This window comes from Opisthocomus hoazin, chromosome Z, assembly GCF_030867145.1.
Source record: "Opisthocomus hoazin isolate bOpiHoa1 chromosome Z, bOpiHoa1.hap1, whole genome shotgun sequence".
Taxonomy (NCBI): Eukaryota; Metazoa; Chordata; class Aves; order Opisthocomiformes; family Opisthocomidae; genus Opisthocomus; species Opisthocomus hoazin.
The window spans coordinates 33306452-33322426 of NC_134454.1; the positions used below are offsets into that span (position 1 = coordinate 33306452).

Below are 15975 nucleotides of genomic sequence, written 5' to 3' on the forward strand. Positions count from 1 at the left end.
CCCTTGTTGAACCTCATCAGGTTCCTCTCTGCCCAAGTCTCCAGCCTGTCCAGGTCACGCTGAATGGCAGCACAGCCTTCTGGTGTAGCCACCACTCCTCCCAGTTTGGTGTCATCAGCAAACTCGCTGAGGGTACATTCTAACTCTTCATCCAGGTCATTGATGAAGAAGTTGAACAAGACTGGGCCCAGTACTGACCCCTGGGGGGCACCAGTAGTTACACTAGTTACTTATCCCAGTAGATCTCACAGCATAGGTGGCAGGGATAGGTCACTTACTTCCTTGAGTAATTTGGCCATTGGTGTCCAAGCTTAGAGCTGGCCATGCCATAGTGTTCACCCTGGCTCTCCTGGAAGATGGATCAGTGCGCTGGCCCTAGGTGTGTTAAATTGGTGTCCAGGACCCACGTGGTGCTGAGCAAAGGAGACACACAGCAGCAATAAGTGTCTTGTATGCATTGAAAAACCCAGAACAAGAACCTGCTGCTCACTGCAGCATAACAACAGGTATTGAATGTGATGGTGATCCATCTTCAACCACTGTGGAGGGCTTCCTAGTTAATTTTTAGGTCTCGTTGATTTGTGAAGAGGGATCCTAAGTGGCCTTAAAGTTTTTGCAGTGCTAGGATTAGATGCTCTGTCTAGCAACAAGAAGAGATCGCTTACTTCGGGTGTAGATCAACTGATACTTGCCGAGTAGACTGAACAAAACACACGTCCTGAAATACAGGTTGACTGGCCACTGGGGAAATAATGCATCTTGGCACAAGCAGGGGAGAGGTTCTGGTTGCTTCATGGGGTCTTCTGAGGAGAACGAATTGCCAGTTTGGGTTAGCTCCAGTACTGTGGTTTCAACTGGCCTGTAAGAAAGATCTGTGGATTAATACTGCTGCACAGTGTGGGAAATGGTAAACCAGAAAAGGGAGTTTGTTGTCAGTAGGCTTCAGATCCACTGTGCAGGGATCTGCTGTTGTTTGGTAGCTTTTTGTTGAGAAGTTTTCAGAGGGCTTGCAGGTCCTACAATACTGAATTAAGTCCAGTGAATTCATGATCTCTTGTTTTAAGTCAAGTTGTGATTTAGGAATGAACTAAAAATAGCCACATGGAGTTCCTGGCCCTTGGTCAGAGTTGCAGAAAGATTTGTCAGTCAGAATAATCCTGCCTCAGCCTGCTTTCTCATAAAATACTGACCTGTATGTTCCTCTCGCTGTGTATAGATTTCATGCTTCATGAATTGCAGACAATTTTGCAACATTTTTTTTTTCTTTTTGGTAAAACCAAACTTCCCCCCAAACCTCTGAACTTCACTGAGCATAGCTATTTCCTCCTGAAAATCCAAGTTTTCTGTTACACACCAGAAGCACTGCCAGCACACAAAACTAGCAAAGAAAGGTGAAAAACCAAACTTGATTGCTTCAGTGAGGAAGAGCAGAGGTTCCTCTGTAGCCCGTGGAGCAGACCATGGTGAGGCAGGCTGTGTCCCTGCAGCCCATGGAGGTCCACCGTGGAGCGTATCTCCCGCTGCAGCCTAGGGAGGACCCCATGCTGGAGCAGGTGGATGCTCAGAGGAGGCTGTGACCCTGTGGGGAACCCACAGAGGAACTGGCTTGTGGCAGGAGTTCTGACCTGTGGAGATGAGCCCAGGCTGGAGCAGGTTTTCTGGCAGCACCTGTGGCCATGGGGACCCACGCTGGAGCAGTCTGTTCCTGGACTGCACCCTGCAGACCCCACACTGGACCAGGGGAAGACCATGAGGAGGAAGGAGCAGCAAAGATGACAGGTTATGAAATGACTGCAACCCCCAGCCCCCTGCGCTGCTCAGGGGTGGGGAAGTGGAAGAGCCAGGAGTGAAACTGAGCCAGGGAAGAAGGGAGAGGTAGGGGAAGGTATTTATAAATCTGTTCTTATTTCTGATTATCCTACTCTGCTTAACTGCAATAAATTAATTTCCCCAAGTTGAGTCCCTTTTACCCTTGACTGTGATCGCTGAGTAATCTCCCTGTCCTTATCTCAAGCCACAAGCTTGTGTCACTTTCTCCCCCTGTCCCGCTGAGGGGAGGAGTGATAGGAGGGGCCAGGGTCAGCCCGTCAGTCAGCCACTCCCACCCCTCACCTCGGGTAAGGGACCAGCACTACAAGAGTCAGTCTAGCAAGGAGCTCACCAGCTTATCCCTCAAGCCAGTTCCCTGGGCAGCTGAAAGCTGCATGCCACAGAGCACAGCACAGAGGAGCTGATACGCCTTGGTTTGATGGCACTGGTAAAATGATGAACGTTGGTTTCTTTGTCCTTGCTAGATCCAGCTAATTCTGATGAAGGAACAGGAAGAATTTAAACATCAGAATAATTACAAGTACTCTTACTGGAATCATTCGGGGGGGGCAATCCAAATCTAACTTCATTCAGGTCAAGGAAAGAATGAAAAGCAGATGGTTAATTGGAGTTGGAGTTAGGCTGACTGCTGCAAGAGAAGGTGTGGAAGAGATGCACGGGTGGTTAAGAGGACCCTTCCCCAAGTGCATGATGGCAGTTTCAGAACACATGGAGTTAAGGAGTGCTGCTATTTCACTGCAATCTGATCACACCCGGTTCCTCTGTCCGGTCACTGCCAGCCTCTGACCCTCCAGTTCCTGGCAGTTAGTCCTCTCTCACCAAGCCTCCTCATTCCAGCCACAATCCCAACTGCTGTGCCCAAGAAGTACTTCTCTTCCTGATGGCCAGACCACTCTAAGAAAGCAGGCTGTGTGACAGGCCTGCAAACAAAAGCATCTTACTCTACTGGTCTGAAAGCAAGGCACAGATCCCAGCCACTTCGTAGCCAAATGAAACAGACTGCAGTCATCACCTGACGGGAGGATAACTTCTTCCTGAAGCCCTTACTCCCAGAAGAAACCTCTGTCCGTTGTTTCTTCTCTGCCATGTACATTAATCTTCTTCCAAACACTGGAGTCAGTTGCCCACCTACCACTTCCCTCTTACAGGCATCTTTTCAGATCCCCGGATCAAAGCAGTCAGCTGTTCATGCAAAGGGCAGATCACAGAGTTCAATGACAGAGCAACTCTGCTGCACTACCACCTGCCCTACAGCAGTACCAGTCCCACTCCCTCACATGAAAAACAAGCAAGCATCTCCATCATATTTGAGAGGTCGTGTTGGTCTGGGGAGGTCCCCACCGACTGGAGAAGGGGCAACATCACCCCCATTTTCAAAAAGGCAAAAAAGGAAGACCCAGGGAACTACAGGCCAGTCAGCCTCACCTCTGTGCCTGGCAAGATGATGGAGCAGATCCTCCTCGAAACCATGCTAAGGCACATGTATAACAAGGAGGTGACTGGGGACAGCCAACATGGCTTCACCAAGGGCAAATCGTGCCTGACAAACTTGGTGGCCTTCTGTGATGGGGTTACAACATTGGTGGACAAAGGGCGGGCAACTGAAATCATCTGCCTGGACTTGTGCAAGGCATTCGACACTGTCCCACATGACGTCCTTGTCTCTAAATTGGAAGGACATGGATTTGACAGATGGACCACTTGTTGGATAAGGAACTGGCTCAATGGACGCACTCAAAGAGTTGCAGTCAATGACTCGATGTCCAGGTGGAGACCAGTGATGAGAGGTGTGCCTCAAGGGTCGGTACTGGGGCCGGTGCTGCTTCATATCTTTGTCGGCGACATGGGCAGTGGGATCGAGTGCACCCTCAGCAAGTTTGACGACAACACCAAGCTGTGTGGTGTGGTTGACACGCTGGAGGGAAGGGATGCCATTCAGAGGGACCTGGACAGGCTGGAGATGGGCCTGTGTGAACCACATGAAGTTCAACAAGGCCAAGTGCAGGGTCGGGGCAATCCCAAACACAAGTACAGGCTGGGCGGAGAGTAGATCAAGAGCAGCCCTGAGGAGAAGGACTTGGGGCTACTGGTGGAGAAGCAGCTCAACATGAGGCAGCAATGTGCACTTGCAGCCCAGAAGGCCAACCATATCCTGGGCTGCATCAAGAGAAGCATGGCCAGCAGGTCGAGGGAGGTGTTTCTGTCGCTTTACTCCACTCTTGTGAGACCCCACCTGGAGTCCTGCGTCCAGCTCTGAGCCCCCCAACTTATGTTGGACATGGATGTGTTGAAATAGGTCCAGAGAAGGGCCACAAAGATGATCAGAGGGCTGGAGCACCTCTCCTACGAGGACAGGCTGAGGGAGTTAGGTCTGTTCAGCCTGCAGAAGAGAAGGCTCTTGGGTCACCTTAGAGCAGCCTTCCAGTACCTGAAGGGGCCTACAGGAAGGATGGAGAGGGGATTTTCACAAGGGTGTGTAGTGATAGGACAAGGGGGAACAGCTTAAGAGGGCAGATTCAGATTAGATATCAGGAAGAGATTTTTCACCATGTGGGTGGTGAGGCCCTGACACTGGTTGCCCAGAGAAGCTGTGGCTGCCCCCTCTCTGGCAGTGTTCAAGGCCAGGCTGGATGGAGCTCTGAGCAACCTGGTCTGGTGGAAGATGTCCCTGCTCATGGCAGGGGGGCTGGAACCAGACGATCTTTAAGGTCCCTTCCAACACAAACCATTCTGTGATTCTAAGAAAGAAGTGCCTCGACTGAGCTCTCCTGGGCATTACCCTTGCGGCAGGGCATATGGCGCAAGCTTTTAGAAAGGCGAGTTGTAGCCACTCCATTTAGGGCAAAATGTTTACAAAGGCTGAAACCCCATGTTTTTGCCTGTTGGAAGACTCAGTCCAGCTCCCGTCCTGAACTGGAGTTCTCTCCTCCCACTATGGGCACTGTTGCTGTAGGAGCCGAGACTTCTCACATCTCAGAGACGTACAATCATTAGCCTTTGCCTTCCATCACTTATGATGACACAGACCAACACCAAATACTCAAATTCTGGCATAACTATGCAGTTGAAGAGAACACACTGGCTAGTTCATTTAAAAGGAAATTTTACCAAACACACCGATCCGCACTGCATATTCCTCAGAGCGCCAAGCCTTGAGGAGCACCTCCTTACAAACAAGGCTACACAAGTTATTTACATCACGCTATGCCAACGTGCCAGTTCTCAGAACAGGAAGATACTGCAGCACAGGAAGCCAAAGACTCACTGCACTTTTAGGAGCTGCTTCGCATGCTCCATTTCAGCACAAGACTTACTCCAGCTTTTCTGATCTTTCCCAATCCTACTGTGAATTTCCAGTCACTCCTTTGTCACCTGGATCTTTCAAGGCTATTGCAGAGTGGCATCTTACTCAGGGAGTAAACAAAGCATTAGGTCAAATTCAACACATAAGCAGCATTTCCCATTAACTACACCCTCCCCTTGCTGTTAATAGGTAAGAACCTGGTCTGTCCACACCTCAGCAGAAATACTCTATGTTGCAGCACATCTTGGTAGCTTCTTTATTTCTTAAAGGTCAAGCTGGATTTTAGGGGCCCCCACTGAGCTTTGCCTGGACTTTTCATCCAGAATTTTTAAAGCCTTTCTTGCTCCCAGCTGCTGCTTAGAGGGAATAAGCAGGCCACCCAGGAAATGCGTTTAAAAGCAATGCTTGTCTGCAGAGGGGGTGATGTTACTGGTGCATTCTTCTCCAGCTTCATTTTATTCTCTCCCCAGAAGTCTGTCCATGGCGCCACTTGGGGTAGTGGTTTCCCACTTACTTGTGCAAAGAGTCTTTTATTAAAACACACAGCTGCACTCCTCTTAGTTAAATAGCCAGAGCTGCACTGAATACATTTTGCATGCCTTTATTGCATAATCACAATCCAGAGCTTACATCCAAGAAGATCCTTGATGGCTCATGCTCAACCAAAGGGTGTGGTCACTTCTTGGACTAGAAAAGTCTTGTTTCACATAGGGAACATATGCAACAAGCTGTTGAAGGCCTCCAGTCCTTAACAGCCAGGAAATTCATGCATGCTTATGAAATGGGTGTAAGGCTGAGTCACACACGAGCTCTCTTCCACAAAGACAAGAGGCTCACTCATTCCACATTGTCTGCATATGTAGCAGGAAGTCTTGCTTTTTGATCAGCCATACTCAATGAGCAGCACCGCTCACCTAGCCCTAACCACTGCATCAGGCATAGCTGCTAGCTACAGCCCTGCTTCCTTATTTACCAAATTCTTATCCAGGACAACACCCAAGCCAGCAAGCAAGCCATTTCGCTATAGTGGAAAAACACAGCAGTTCTCCCTAGTAACTCCTCCCAGAGGTGAATGGCTGTTGAACAGTACAGAGGCTGGCACATCAGCATTAATCTAGACAACCTGATGCAGATTTGGAGGACTGGTGAGTCCAGTTTACTGTCCAGGACAAACAAGTGTCTAGCATGTTCAAGAATGCAATAATGCAGTCAAATGAAAGTGACAAGAACACATACATCTAAATTATCTCGGGCTACCAGTTTTGCCTCTTCAGTCATTTGTTCCAGACTATTGCCTACAAACAAAGCCACCCAACCCAGACAGTAAAAAGACTTTGCTACTAAGAGAACCAGAAGGTACACCAATGGTAAGACAAAACTGAAAAGACAAGGCGGCAGCAGCTCCAAGTCCACCTTATACTTCCATGGTAGGATTGGTATTATGTTCTGATAAGCCAAATCCTATCTTTGAAGTCTAAAATAAAGCTTGACAAGTTTTAAAAGAACCTTTAGCTAAAAAGGGGTAACGAAAGAATGAACCTATCTCACCCAGTGACCACCCTCTTCTCCACAACTCCTACACTCCCCTTTCTATATCTGCAAGCCAGACCACCACTCTTCAGATTATAGACTGCCGACTACCACCGGCGAAAGGCCACAGCAGACTTCTCCTAAAGCAGCTGTCATTGCTATCCCATGCAACACAATTTTCCGCTCCCAGCAACAACCCAGTAATAGATCAGGTTGCATTTGACAAGAGTCTTTGTATCCATTTTAGCAGGCACAGTGGTGTTGGGTTGGCAGTTGGACTTGATCTTGGAGGTCTTTTCCAACCTTAATGATTCAATGATTCTGACCCAGACATCAGTCCTTTAACACAGCAAAAACTGACACCTTGATGCCATTACAAAATTCCTCATGTTTTCATTCAAGCACACAGCAATATCCAGAAGTGAAGAATTTACACTTTATTGGATTCATATACATAGATCCAGAGGATAGTTTCCACCATGTGACCTACCCAGCTTGTTTAGGTTTTTTTTTTTAAGTAGAAAAGTTACAGGCTATAATTTAGCCGAAGCAGTCATGCTTCAATGTCTCCATTGCTGGAGATTAGACTAGACTCTTAATGGTCTCTTCCAGCTTCTCTTTATTGGCCCCAGAGAACTCCTGCACCTGTAAAAAGAGATTGATTTTTAGAACTGTTGCATTCAATGCTTCATAACATTAGCTGCATAGCATCCAGACACATATAGATCTATTCAACTCTGCTACAACTAAAGTCTTTTCACCACCAAAACAGGGAGTATTTTGCAGATGTCCATCTATTCATCTCCCATTCAACTCATGCAAAATTTGGAACCAGACTTTATCAAGAATCACTTCCAGACTACCATCACTGGAGCCTTCTATATGTAAAACACAGGAAAAGACAATTGATCCTGTACCAATGCCATGTTAAGACTCAAATACAGGCTCCAATAGACTCTGGAGGTCACTGCACAGCAGATGTAGCTCAAAGTTACCTTGGGTTGCTCAGGACCCCTACCAACCAAAGTCTAGAAGAATTGCTCCAACAACCTGTCCCTGAGCCTGGCTTCTCCTGTGAGAATTGCCCCGTTGCAACTTGCACAGCAGAAAGACAAGGGCAACATTCGTGGCTAAAGACAGCAGCTCTGTCTTCCAATACCTACAGGGGTGCAAGGTACAGAGCCGACTACGCTACAGGCCATGAAATTGCTTGGTTGATACCAAGCGAACTGCCGAGGTACCCCAAAATAAAAAGTCACACAACAGGGTTAAGCGTACCACCTTCACACACTGTCACACCATAATCCCAATTCTTCCAATTACATTATGAAGTTGTGGAAGTTTACCCCGAGAAAGCTGTCAAAGGTTTGTTATTGGTCCTTGCTTGGCCTCCACATTGAGCTGAACTGAAGGTCACTCAACACTGACACTCACTTTTCAAGGTGCAATTCCAGTGCCTTCAGTCATAAAACTTCCATCCAGGCATTATTTTACTTTAGAAAAGCCTACCTTCAGCTTGCTTGGCAAACTAAAAGCCCGAGTAACTCATTTAGCTCAGGAATTCATTAGTTCAGGCAGATAGCCATTCACAACTACCCTGCACAGGCAGCCCACTACGCTGTCAGACCATGGTCTGCATCTCATCCACCTCACAGCAGAGCAGTCCTGACAGAGACAGGACCTCCACAGGTTACACAGCCTCTATGTAAAAACATCCAAGTAGTTGTTTCACCTGAGTGTATACTAAACCACGTTAGAGACTTCTGTTTTGGTGGGATTCCACAGGCACATACAGTCATCTTTCTGCTTGAACGCGAGCTGCATCCAGAGAACAAATACTAACTACGATCGGTACAAAGCAGGGTGCTAGGCAGACAGACTAGCACTCTTAGCCCAGATATCTAACCTCACTAATCTCTCATGAAGCTCTGCCTGTAAGACTGACCTGTAACACTAACTCAGTTCACTACCTGTGAACAGCAGGGTTTGCTTTGTTAACTGCCAGTCCACGTTACATTTGCTGCGGCACTCAGATGAACTTGGTCACTCTCATGAGTGTCTTATGGCCAGTGGTGTCCCAGATACATTATCTAGAGAAAGCATGTTACTGTAGTCCAACATTCCCAATGTTCTTTCAAGTGTTTAGCTTGTCTACTCCAGTTCCAAAAGAGCAGAGCCTACCTTCTTTCCATTCTTGTAGAACTGGAATGTTGGCATGCACTTCACATCACAGTGTGTAGCAACGTCCTGGAAGAGACAGAAAGCAATCTTTACGTGTGCATGTCTGAAGGATGTTAAACTTAGAACTCACTAGCTGCCTTTTGTTTAGGTGACAGGGCAAAGCCATTAATACTCAAAATGAAGTAAAAGCACTTCCGGCAGTCCATCACTAGCAAAAACAGTGCAGTGTTAACATCTCCCTGCAGCAAGCCTGAAAGATCCTCCCTTCAGCATCTAATTAATGCAACAGCAAAGCCGTATTTACTATACCTGTACTCCGTGTTATGAAAAAACTAGACCTCTGCATCAAACAGAGATGACTATTTGTAAGGCTCAGGAGCCCTACAGCAACTCTTGTGTCTCAACCTGACATTGTTCAACTACCTATTTGACACTGCTGGAACTCCTATACAGCAGACATTTTGTTGCACTTAATTCAAGACATGAAAGAGGGAACAGTGCCAAGAGCAGTGGACAGACCAGGTCAACCACCAGACAGTTGTGAGCCATTAGTTTTAAGGATGACTGCATCAAAGCAGCTTTAAGGTCTTAGACTAACATTCCCTCCCAAAGTAGAGGGTCAGCATTGCCAAGGTATCCAGCACATGCCATAGGGCTTCAAGTGTGCATATAACCAAGGCAGTTTGCTCTGTTCAGGAGTCCCCTAAAAGTTCATTCGTTCCAGTGTAAGTGCTAAACCCCTATCTCTGCTTCTTGAAGTTGAAGCAATCTCTCGTTTTGTTTCAGTATCTGCAAAGAACATTTTGAGAACAGTTCTTCATTGTAAGTTGGGTGGAACTCATTAGCTGCCCTCTCTCAGCATTACCCTGGACCATACCTGGGCATCATCCACATCAATTTCAATGAAGATCACATCACCATACTTCTCAGACAAATTCTAGAATGAAATAAGAAACTATGTGATTACAGTGTCCCAGGAAAGCTTTCTTTTAAAAGACACTTCATATAAATTGTAAGGCTGGTGCTGCTTACCCCTCAGTGAGACCTGTCTTGTTACTTCAAAGCACCTATTTTACTGACCAGAACAAAAACTTTGTTTTCTGCTTTGATACCTGGAAGAGTCTGTTGAAACCTGTTCAAACATACTGCTCAAGAGAAGACTCAAAATATCCCAAGACATAGGTGACAGGCCGCCTCTTACAGCCTTAGCTGACCACCAAAAGATCAGCTACAGCTTATCTCATACTTTATTAGGAGATAATATTGCCACCTAAACACAGCAGGAGTAATTACAGTAGCTTTGTACAGAAGGATAAACATTGTTTCCACTCTACATCCCACCTCTTGAGGCAATGAAACTGTTAGGTCCCTATAGACCCAAGATGCATGTAAGCATTAGGACAGCAGAATTTAAAGCACATTTGAGCTCCTAGCTCTATTAAAGGTCAGTATATTTAAATTTATAGTCTCAAAGTAGATACTTCTGTGACTTCTCGCTTTTCCAGAAAAAGCTGGTAATCACACGTGTGAAGTTGCCTCCACGTTATCATCAAGCAGCACAAAAACATTTATACACTTTAATACATTTGCCAATAAAAACAGAAAGGCTACTTACATGGAAAAAGGGCTTGATCATTTTGCATGGTCCACACCATGTGGCAGAGAAATCAACTACTATAAGCTTCTCACCAGCAGACTGCAGTTCTGCCTCAAATTCAGACTGTAAAAAAAGAATTGAACACATTAATCATCTTCCCTCTCCTTTATGCAAAAATTTAGACTAATCCCAAAGCTAGCTTGCTCTCAGCCTTAGCACACCAACCGTTTTGGTAGCTCTTTAAACACTTAACTGAGGTATTTGTACCATCATGTAAGCGGTCCAGCATGAATTGCTTTCATCAGTGCTACCATGAGCCAGTGTCTTATGACTCTTCAGTTAGCAAACACCACGACGCTCAGTCACCCCAACTCAATGGACTGTGGAAACGTAAGCTAGAAATTCATCTAGCCTACGATCCTCAACTCTGGCAGCTCTGTTTAGTGTTAGCCCCTGAATGTAATCCATTTTCTCATTTTTGTCTTGGCAGGAAGACTTTTGTTTTCTTCTGGGACAGACTTTCCTCTGCAGAATTTGAAAAGGACACAAACCTTTGTATACTCCTCCAGTTTGACACCTTTTCCAATCAATGGCTAACACCAAAACGATGTTGTGTGATTTACTCTACAGCGTGTTTTCTGAAGCAACCTCACAGGACAGTTATTTTACTTCTTTTGCCAACTGAACCAACATGTAACATCAGTAGCCAAAGCGATGGTACACACAGACTACACAAGTAACACCCAACACTTATTTAGAACTTCGAGTCTGTTTGTTGCACTTAGTCATAGCAATCATTTCTGGACAATGTTCTTTGCAATTTAGAGCTCCTTACATGCCATTAAGCATGTTTTCTGGTAAAAAAAAATAATGTTTTAGCAATATCTCAGGCAGAAGCACAAAATGCTAATTAACTACTTCCTGACAGTTTCTCTTCCAAAGCAAGTACAAGCCACTTCAATATTCCTCAACTTCACCCTCATGGCAATGCAAAAGCTTCAGGAAAGCTGCTAATATAAACTCAATTTCAGATTATGCATATAAAAGGTAGCTGCTTTATCCTCCCCAGTTTAACAGACCAGAGTTATTACAAGTTCTACCAGCAACAGCTAACTGAAGGCAACATGGTTACTGCTACACACACAGAGGCTGGTTTTGCAGCGCTATTAACTAATGCCAGCTTCTGCAATCAGTCACAGTAAGTTGAGACTTGATTCCAGTAAGCTGCTCCCCCCCATCAAAGTATAACATGCAGGTGAGGAGCCAAGAGCACACACAGTCAAACTGGTCAAGAGTATATTCTACAAGCAAGCAAAGGGTCCTGCACCAGCATTCTTATGTATAAACCTATGTGGAAGTCTTCGTAAGTTCCTATAACTTCCAAGTATACCCAGCATTACACCTCCCTGTTGATCAGACATTTTCCCTCCCAACGTAGCCATCTTCAGCAGTGCAGCCTCCACATGTTGAGTTCTTCCATCCTTGTATCTTGTATATTCAGTCTACTCTGGTGCAAGCTCAGTAGCTAACAGTCCACACCACCTACTCTCAGCCTGAAAAGAGATGGGAACAGTAAGTTTTCCTGTCTCTCCACATTCCCTCACTCCTGTACTGACCTAGTATGCACTCCTGCACCCCAATCCCAAAAGCATCCCACTCCCACCGACAAAGTTCAATGTCCCTGTACACAGCAACCCATGCAAGCTGCTCCCTGCAACTCCTTACACCACGAGTTCTTCCGACAAGCCTCACTCCTCCCCACCTTCAGATCCTACAGCTTGGGTTTTGGTATAGCTTCTCACACCTCTGCATTGTAACATCACCAGCTCTCTGCTGATTCTACTTCTTGCCATTTAGACCATCCTCTTCTTACCCTTACATTTTCTGTCCAGCTGCTTAATTATGGTGTTCTTCAAAAGGAAGTCCAGTCCTGGGATGTGCCCACCATGCGGCCACACACCTCAGGTTTGCTGTTGCACAGAACAAGGGGAAAGTGGGAGGGCACGATACCTACAGTTGGGTCACACATCATACACCATAGAAGACCTGGTCCTGACTACAATCAGGCATTACCCTGTGAGTCATCTCTATTACCAGCTAAAATTGCTGTGGGACAATGAAAAAAAGAGAGATGCAAGGTCCAAAGGCACCTACTCTTACAAGTTACAAAATACTGAACTAGGGAGAAATCCTGAAGTTTTGCCAGAGAGCTTAATTGCTCTGGAGGAAGGCAGGCAGCAGTGGGGGCAAAACCAGCTACTCAACCTGTCCATTTGACTTCCATCGCCATCTTCTGTGTTAACTGTGAAGTGACAAACTTTCACATAAAAACCAAATCATCTTTGTTAACAGAAGGGGAATCCCACCACAAAACTATTTGATCACACTATCAGAGGATCTTATAACTTTGTTAATGAATATTTTCTTCAGGTAGCACCTTACTGGGAGAAACCTCTGACCAGCTGGTTGCTAGTGGTTTGGTTTTTTTTGTTTTGTTTTTTTTCTTTAACATTTACCTACAACCTCCTTGAGCACAGACAAAACATCGTTCTGCTTGTATTGTCCTCCAGGAGAAAAGTGCATGCGGCATTTGACACATACATTGGTAGCAGGCCTCTGTTTCTAAGGGCAAAGTAAGAGAAAAGGCTCTAGTAATGAAAGCCTCTAGTGCAGCAGGGATTCCCAGCATCAGGTAATACCTCAAAATGGAGGCTACTGACCACGAACAGAACTGAAAGGAGTCTACTGCTCTCAGCAATCGATAAGACAGCTTTAATCAAATCTGCCACATGGTGTGGACCTTAGTTGTAAACATGATTCCCAACACATATCAAGTCACCCTTGAACTTGGACTAACCCAGTCATCAGCTGACTGCCAATGGTTACTATGTAATTTAGTGGTTGTTTGAGTTTTTTAATACAGAAGCTAGCATGAACAGACTGAAGGTTCAACTGCCTGAACTCCCCAGGAGACACCACTTCCACAACTATCATCCGCATCTGAAGCTGCAAGTTCTCAATATTTGCTTTTGAGTCATATAATACAGAGGCAGCTAGTATGAAGAGGAAAACTTTGGCAACACCAGCTTTTTAAACAGTTTACATACCCCATCAGCTTCTGCTACATAAGGCATTATGTTCCACAGTCAAACTCTGTTACAAAGTTACAGGAGTAACCCATCTCAAGATCACATACCTAAAGGAGCTGAATTACTGCTCCTGGACCAGTACAGCACCCTGACAGCAGCCATTCTCCAGTCAGTCAGTTTCTGAACAGGTGTTAGAAAAGCAGCCACATCTAGCTAGCTGTGAAGTTCACATTGCTTTACATATGTCACTCACAGAAGCTTCTGCAGGTAGTGGAAGAAGGGGTTTTCCTCTTTGTATGAGAGGATACAAATCTGCTTTATTGAAAAACCGAAGTAATCCAGAAATCCCAGCTGCATTGCATTTGAATATTCTGGTGTTGCTGATGTTAAAGTCTTGTTGTCAGCATCATTGTTCGGTCCATGCTCTCCACGGATGAGCAACAAAACTGTGCTTTTACCACAACAGACAGATAATCTGTGCTGATAGCTGGAAGGGCAGTGGAAGTCTAGTCTGCTTTAAATTAGAGCAGACTCTTCCTCCAAAGCCTGGTTTATTGCCTCTCCATTTTTAAGCTGTTCAGCCTGTACAAAAGACCTCAAACGTTACCCAAAAAGTTCACCCCTTCTGTCCCTCCATAAACAGAGAAGCAGGAAGGGGAAGAGATGCAAACCAGAATAAGAATTCTGCGTTGAATTCACACACCATTCCACCTCCAGGACCTGAAGGGTAAGGCACTTTGTTCATCTTAGCCTTAACGAGCTTTCTGCATTCACAGGTATTTAAGCTGTGGTCACAAGAATTTGTACGCTCATGTGTCCGATGTTAACACCTTAGAGGTCCAATGAGTGAGCCTGCCATGTTCTTTATTTATACAGTAAACTGGCTACAGCAGAGCATAGCCTAGAAGACAAACTTGGATGCCATACAGCATCACTCACGGGCTCCTCACAAGCAGACCAAACCGACACTTCAACTGAATTTCAAGTTCCCAGTGCAAGATTAGCCCAGCAGGATTTTCCCTGAAAAGAAGGGCTCACTAAGTTTGCACACAGAATATTTTTGGAGGTTTGGGTTCACAAGTTACAGCTAACAAATACTCTGTTGTTGCCTATCAACCATGTGAGCTACCATGCACAAGACCACACACTACTTCATCACCAGCAGAGTATCCTCCATATGTTGGTCTAGGCTTTATTACTATTCCGTATCACAAAGCCACGGACACGTTTTTATTCACAGAACTGTCAGTTGCTGCATTAGTGTACTGAAGAAGCCAGACAGCATCATCACAAGGGAAATACTTCTTAAGCCAGCAGCTCCTGTTATTTAAATGCAGGAATGGGCTCTAGCAATTCCTTTCAAGTCAAGAAAGCTGGATTCATGCGTTCCACACACTCCTACCCCGCAGCACATCAGAACTTTGGCGAATCTCTCTCCAGAGAGCTGCCTGGTCCCCCGCACACTGGCAGCACACAGTGCAAGCCAGACCTTCTAACTTAGGGTACCGTAGCACCCCCTTACCAGCCTGAGAAACGAAACGCGACGTTTCCTTAAGATTCTCGAGGGAGATGAGCAACCATGTGTCACGACACGAAACCGCACCACCTCCCTTCTGGCTCCGACTACCCGAAGCCTTCGGTCGTACAGCCGCCCGCTCCCTCTCCCGGGTCTCAGCCAGTCCTCCCCGCAGCTGCCCCCCTTCCCCCGCCGCCAGGGTGCAGCAGGCTCCTCCCGCCGGGCGGCCCCGGGACCCGGCCGCCGCGCACACAGGCGCTCACCCGCCGGCCTCGCCGGGCCGGGGCCCCACCGGGGAAAGGCACCGGCTCGCCGCCGCTTCTCCCGGCGGAGGGCCCGCTCCCTCCCCTCCCCGCCGGGGAGGCGATGCCCGCCCCGCCACCCTCCCCCGGCCAGAGAACGGGGCCGCGGCGGAGGAGGCCGCCCGCGGCCCCCCGGCGAGCCCAGCGCGGGGCAAGGCTGGCCGCGGCCGCCATGCGCCTAACGGACTCACCAGGCTGCCCACGCTCTTCACCATGGCGACGGCTCGGGGCTGATGAGGAGGACGAGAAGAAGGTCGGCGGGGCGACGGCTAAACGGCAAGAAGGCGGCGGACGGCCTCGTTCCTGCGCTCGGCTCTGCTGGGTCCCACCGGCCCCTCCCGCTCCAGCTGCCTCAGCGCTCTCCCGCCGCCGCCCCTCCGCCCCCTCTATATACCCGTCGCAGCGCCGCGCATGCGCGGTACCGCCTCAGCGCTGCCCGCCGTCGCTGCCTCACGGCCTGGTGGGGGGGGGGGGTCGGAGACGGAGGGGTCTGAGGGGAGCCGGGCGCGCCGGGGGGCAGAGGTGGTTCGGCCTTGGCAGGGAGGGTGGGCCTTGCACGCCCGGCCGCCGGCGGGGGGAAGCGGCGGCGGCGGCTGCAGGAGAGGCCGGCGGGCTGTGGTAAAAGT

General features: G+C 47.5%; 1 protein-coding gene across 1 annotated transcript; it reads right to left on the bottom strand.

The window, feature by feature from the left end:
• Window positions 1-7086: 7086 nt before the first annotated feature.
• Window positions 7087-15748, bottom strand: LOC104338370 (thioredoxin). The gene is made up of 5 exons (XM_075411161.1): window positions 15541-15748; window positions 10461-10565; window positions 9723-9782; window positions 8846-8911; window positions 7087-7309 (listed from the first exon to the last, which is right to left on the bottom strand). The coding sequence occupies exons 1-5, from the start codon at window positions 15562-15564 to the stop codon at window positions 7247-7249; spliced, it is 318 nt and encodes a 105-aa protein (XP_075267276.1). The 5' UTR covers window positions 15565-15748; the 3' UTR covers window positions 7087-7246.
• Window positions 15749-15975: the final 227 nt, after the last annotated feature.